The 4,737-nt window shown below is 32.8% G+C and overlaps 1 protein-coding gene across 1 annotated transcript; it reads right to left on the bottom strand.

Annotated features, from left to right (window-relative positions):
• Positions 1–455: 455 nt before the first annotated feature.
• On the bottom strand, positions 456–704 carry LOC127186549 (cytochrome c oxidase subunit NDUFA4-like). Its single transcript, XM_051142854.1, has one exon. The coding sequence runs from the start codon at positions 702–704 to the stop codon at positions 456–458; it is 249 nt and encodes an 82-aa protein (XP_050998811.1).
• Between the last annotated feature and the right edge of the window lie 4,033 nt (positions 705–4,737).

The raw sequence follows: 4,737 nt of genomic DNA, 5'->3' as shown, positions 1-4,737 counted from the left end.
TTTATGAGATACACATCCATCCTTTAAAGTTTTTTTTGGCTTTATTTGGGTTTAATTAGGTTTTTTGTTTCCATCTTTTGGGATGTAGGGCAGAGTCTAGGCTAGCTAAGAATCCACTGTCTAAAGAAAAGATGATAATTTTTCTTGCTTTATAAAGTTTATTTATATTCATTTCACTTATGTATTTAACTTAAAGATGTATGTGCCCTGAGCCATTCCTGCATCTCTGGGGTGAAGCCTACTTGATCTAGGTGGTTGACTTTTTTAACACTTGGGTTTCTAATTTTAAATTAGTATTTTTTCAAGTTCAGGGATGTATTTACCAGTGTAATAAACTACAATAAATCAACATGGTTTTCTGCATTCAGAAATGTAATCCCTGCTTAAGTGGAAAATTGTGCAGATGGCTTTTGAAATACTTTCATTAGAAACAGCTTTATGGTTTGCATCATGGTTTAGAAGTCAGGCCCCTTTTTCTTCAGTTTGCTGTACTCAACAATAACTGAGTAGAAGTTGTATTGGTCAATGAGACCCAGGTTGTCCCAAGGCCCTGGGTTCTTCTTCCTGTCCCAGTTGACCTCTGGATTGAACAATGCCAAGTTCATCCCATAGAGTGCTGCTCCAGTACCTCCTGCTCCTGTGAATACGATAGGAGTGATCGAGCTGAGATGCTTCTTTGCTTGCCTGAGGATCTGGCGGAGCATATTTGTGCCAGAGGCCTACCTCCTCAGAGAGAGAAAAACAAGAGCAGGACACAAACTGGAGTTACTATTTTTATAGATTAATTTTTTTCTTAATTTTATTTGTATGTTGTTGTTTCCATATTAATTTGTGAGCTGTTTAAAATAAATATGTAAGTGGTTTCATTTGCTTTATGCTGAGTTGGAAAACATGCTTTATTTTGATATTTGTTTGGTCTTTCAGTCTGTCTTTCTTTCTTTTTAAATATCTGAATATAGCCTTCTGCCACCTGAATTTCATTTTTCTCTATCTTCCCATGCTTGGCTACTAACTGTAAATATAGAGTTCTTTCATGAAAAGGTTCTGGCCTGCCATTTCCAGTCTCCTTGACTTGTTTTGTGTGTGTAACTATATTCAATTAGAAGGGCATGAAGAGATGGCTCTGTGGTTAAGGACACTGTTTGCTCTTCTAGAAATCCTCAGTTCATTTCCCTGCAATCACATGATGGCTCACAGCACCTATAATTTGACCTGATGTCCTCTTCTGGCCTGCAGATAGAGTACTCATATGTAAAGGATTGAGAAACACAAGAAATCCCTTGGATAGGGTGCTTTATAGAAAAACTTCGAACAAATAAGCAATGGGTCATCCCTGCATTGAAACAAAAAAAAAAAGAGAGATTTGTAGTTCTTTTGGTGAAACACTTCAAAATTTAAGGATTTAAGTACGAGTTTTCTTGGTTTTTTTCATAGTTGTGTTCAAATTAGCATATGAGTTTTAGCGACTAAGGAAAGGAAAATTGCAAGGATAGAGAAAAAGTTCTATTCGTTTGTTTGCTGGTTTTTTTTGTGTATACCTCCAGCTATCCTGAAAAATCACTATGTAGACCAGGATGTTTTTTTCCTCTTGAGTGCTAGGATTAAAGGCAAGCACCATCACACCTGGCCTTGTCAGTTTTATTTTTTTATTTTTTGTTTTTTATTTGTTCTTTTGTCTTGTTTGGAACATAAAAATCCTTGGTTATTTCAATTCCTTTCTATTTTATCGAATAGTTTTGTTGAGGAAGATATAATTGACTATGTCAAATCAGACCAAACTTGACTGTTTTCTTATACTTATGAGTGATTATTCAGAATTATGTCATTTAGTAGCTAACCTAGGATTCATGGTAGTTTATTTTTATCCACTTCCATTTTATTTTACCTTTATTTAAGGTTTAAGTTTTGTTTACCATTCAGTAACCAAATCTTATTTTCTAGACTTTATTATTAAATTTTTTTAACTGAAGAAATTTTCAACATTTTTTTGTTTTTTGTTTTTCTAGACAGATTTTCTCTGTAGCCTTGGCTGTCCTGGATTCTCTCTGTAGCCCAGGCATCCTTGAATTCATAGAGATCAGCCTGCCTCTGATTCCTGAGTGCAGGGATTACAGGCATGTGCCCACTACACATGGCAAAATTTTCACCTTTCTTATTTGATATAAAAATCATAGTGCAGAATTCTAGTTACCTGTTATGTATATGTGTATTTTTTCCAAAGTAGGGTTTCTGTGTGTAACACCCCTGGCTGTCCTGTCCTCGAACTTGTTTTGGAGACCAGGCTGACTTCAGCCTCACAGGCATCCAACTGCCTCTGCCTCCCTAGTAGTAAGATAAAAGATGTTCACAACCATGACTGGATTTTCTTTGAACTTTTACAGTTAAATTTCCAGCTACATTATCCTTCCAAATGTCATTAAATTTGTGTACTTGAATGAGAACAGGGTGACCTTAAATTGGGTGATCTTCATCTCTCTGCCTCTTTGGCATATCATAACTTTTGTGTTTTCTACCTTAATGAACTTGTTAGATATTTTGTCAACTTAATTGTTTACTTTCATGTCAATGTAAGCCAACCAGAGGACTATACCTTCTTATGTTCTTGTTATACATTTGGATAGAACTATGTTTTAGCGGAAAATGTGTTTTGTTACCAAACATTTGCAGTGCAATAATGATTTCTAAGGAAATTGATTTGTGTTTAGGTAAATAAAATCTATTTTAGAAAAGATCTTTCATCTGTTATAAGTACTATATTGTGCTTAAGATAATTAAGTAACTGGCACATTTTTTATACACCTAAACTGGTTATGGTTATGACTTAGAATATAATTATTGTATAAGTAGAAATTTAAGGTGTTTATATGCCTTGATTTTTTAAAAGACAAATTAACTATTTTTCTATTTCTAGAACATAGTGTAAATTACAGAATTTCCTGTAGTCAAAAAATAGAGAAAATGAATAGTATTAATTGTAAGTATATTTTGATTATCTATGACCATTTTTGTCATTTAAAAATATATAGTCATATTGTTTTCATGTAGATCTACTAAATTTTTACTCTGTAAAGATGGTCATTTTATTAACATTGCAAGATTGCTTCAGATACAACTCAGCATACATGTCAAGAATAAACAAAACTCTGCATTCTTATCCCCATAGTGGATAATCTAGGTATGGCTGGTACATACCTGTATAATGTAGCATTGAGGAGCAAGAAACAAGCACCAGAAATTCATGATCAGGCTGGACCTTGTCTCAGTAACTGAGAAGCTGGTTAGTTTTATTGTCTTTAATTAAAATGGAGCTTGGTGTGATGGCACGGGCCTTTAATTACTGCCCTCAGTGAGACAGAGGCATACAAATCTCTGAGTTCAAGTCTAGCCTGGTCTTCAAAGCAAGAACAGAAAGTCAAGGCTAAAGAGAGGAAAACTTTCTCGAAAAAATAAAAATAAAATACATAACTAAATTGAAAAACAAATGTAGTAAGGACAGACACCTTTTCTTCCAGTAGTACTGTGGAATAAACTCATTGCAAATACAATATTTCATAATGTTCATTAATCAGATAATGTTTTGGCCATGTGACACTTGTGCTTCGATACTAGAAAATTAGAAAAAAACTGATACCTTATATGTACATATTGAAAATATAATGCATTGAATGATAGATCATTGAAACTGTTATATTTACTGTTAAAAGAATAATAACCATATTTTGCTCTAAATGTTAAAAAATTTAAAGCTACACATTTATTTTCTGTAAATAATGATAGTAATGTTTATTTGCCTAATTACACTTCTAAGTTCTAATTTCCGTCAAACGCATCAAATAGTTTATTGTCAATGACATAATCAGGCCACTTGAGCATAATCATGCCTTAGTTACTTTGGTAGCAGGAAACCTTGCGACTTAGAGGAACAGTGTAGGATTATATGCTAGAGGTACATATAATTAGTTAAAACATTTATTTTTTATTTTTTATTTCGTGAAAAAATCATACTGTTGGATTCATGAATTGGAAAAGTCAGTTAAACAACTATGGAAAATTGATTCTAGTGCCTGCTTCCAGACCAAAGTCTCTAAATTTTAACATTCTGCATATTAAATGGCTTTAGCATGAAAATATTATTTACTTTAAATATTTTTATTCTCATATTTATGTGTGATTTGACTTACTGTGTGACTGGGCCTCTACATATGTGCCTGGTGTAATTTAGTGGCTAGAAAAGTATGTCAGATCCACTGAAATAAAACTTATTGATGGTTGTGAATGGGTTCTGGAAATTAAATTTATATTCTTTGCAAAAGCAAAATGTATTCCCAAGTGCTGATTTATCTTTAGAACATCACATAATCTAATACTGTTAAATTATCTTTACTACTAATAACTAATAAAGCAGAATAAACAATATAGTATGATACCATATAAATTATGTGATGATATGAAAGAACGCAATACATGTGCAGGTTTTTTTCATTCCAGTCATTTTCTCCTTTTTACTCTAAAGTTAAAGAACTGTGGAAATTGAAGGGCTGCAGTATTATTATAAGCTGTAAATGGACATGTCACCCTAAATCTTACACAAACTAAGTTCTAGATTTGTTTTTATTGAAATGGAAATTATCATAATGAGAAAGTCAACCTAGTATTCTTATATTTTATCCAGTTTTGTTGTTGCTCTTGTTAACTTTACATATTCTAGGTATTAGCCTGCTATAGGATATGTAACTG

The sequence above is a fragment of the Acomys russatus genome, unplaced genomic scaffold, assembly GCF_903995435.1.
Source record: "Acomys russatus unplaced genomic scaffold, mAcoRus1.1, whole genome shotgun sequence".
Classification (NCBI taxonomy): domain Eukaryota; kingdom Metazoa; phylum Chordata; class Mammalia; order Rodentia; family Muridae; genus Acomys; species Acomys russatus.
Note: the sequence above shows the minus strand (reverse complement) of the source record. Positions and strands in the feature narration are given on the sequence as shown.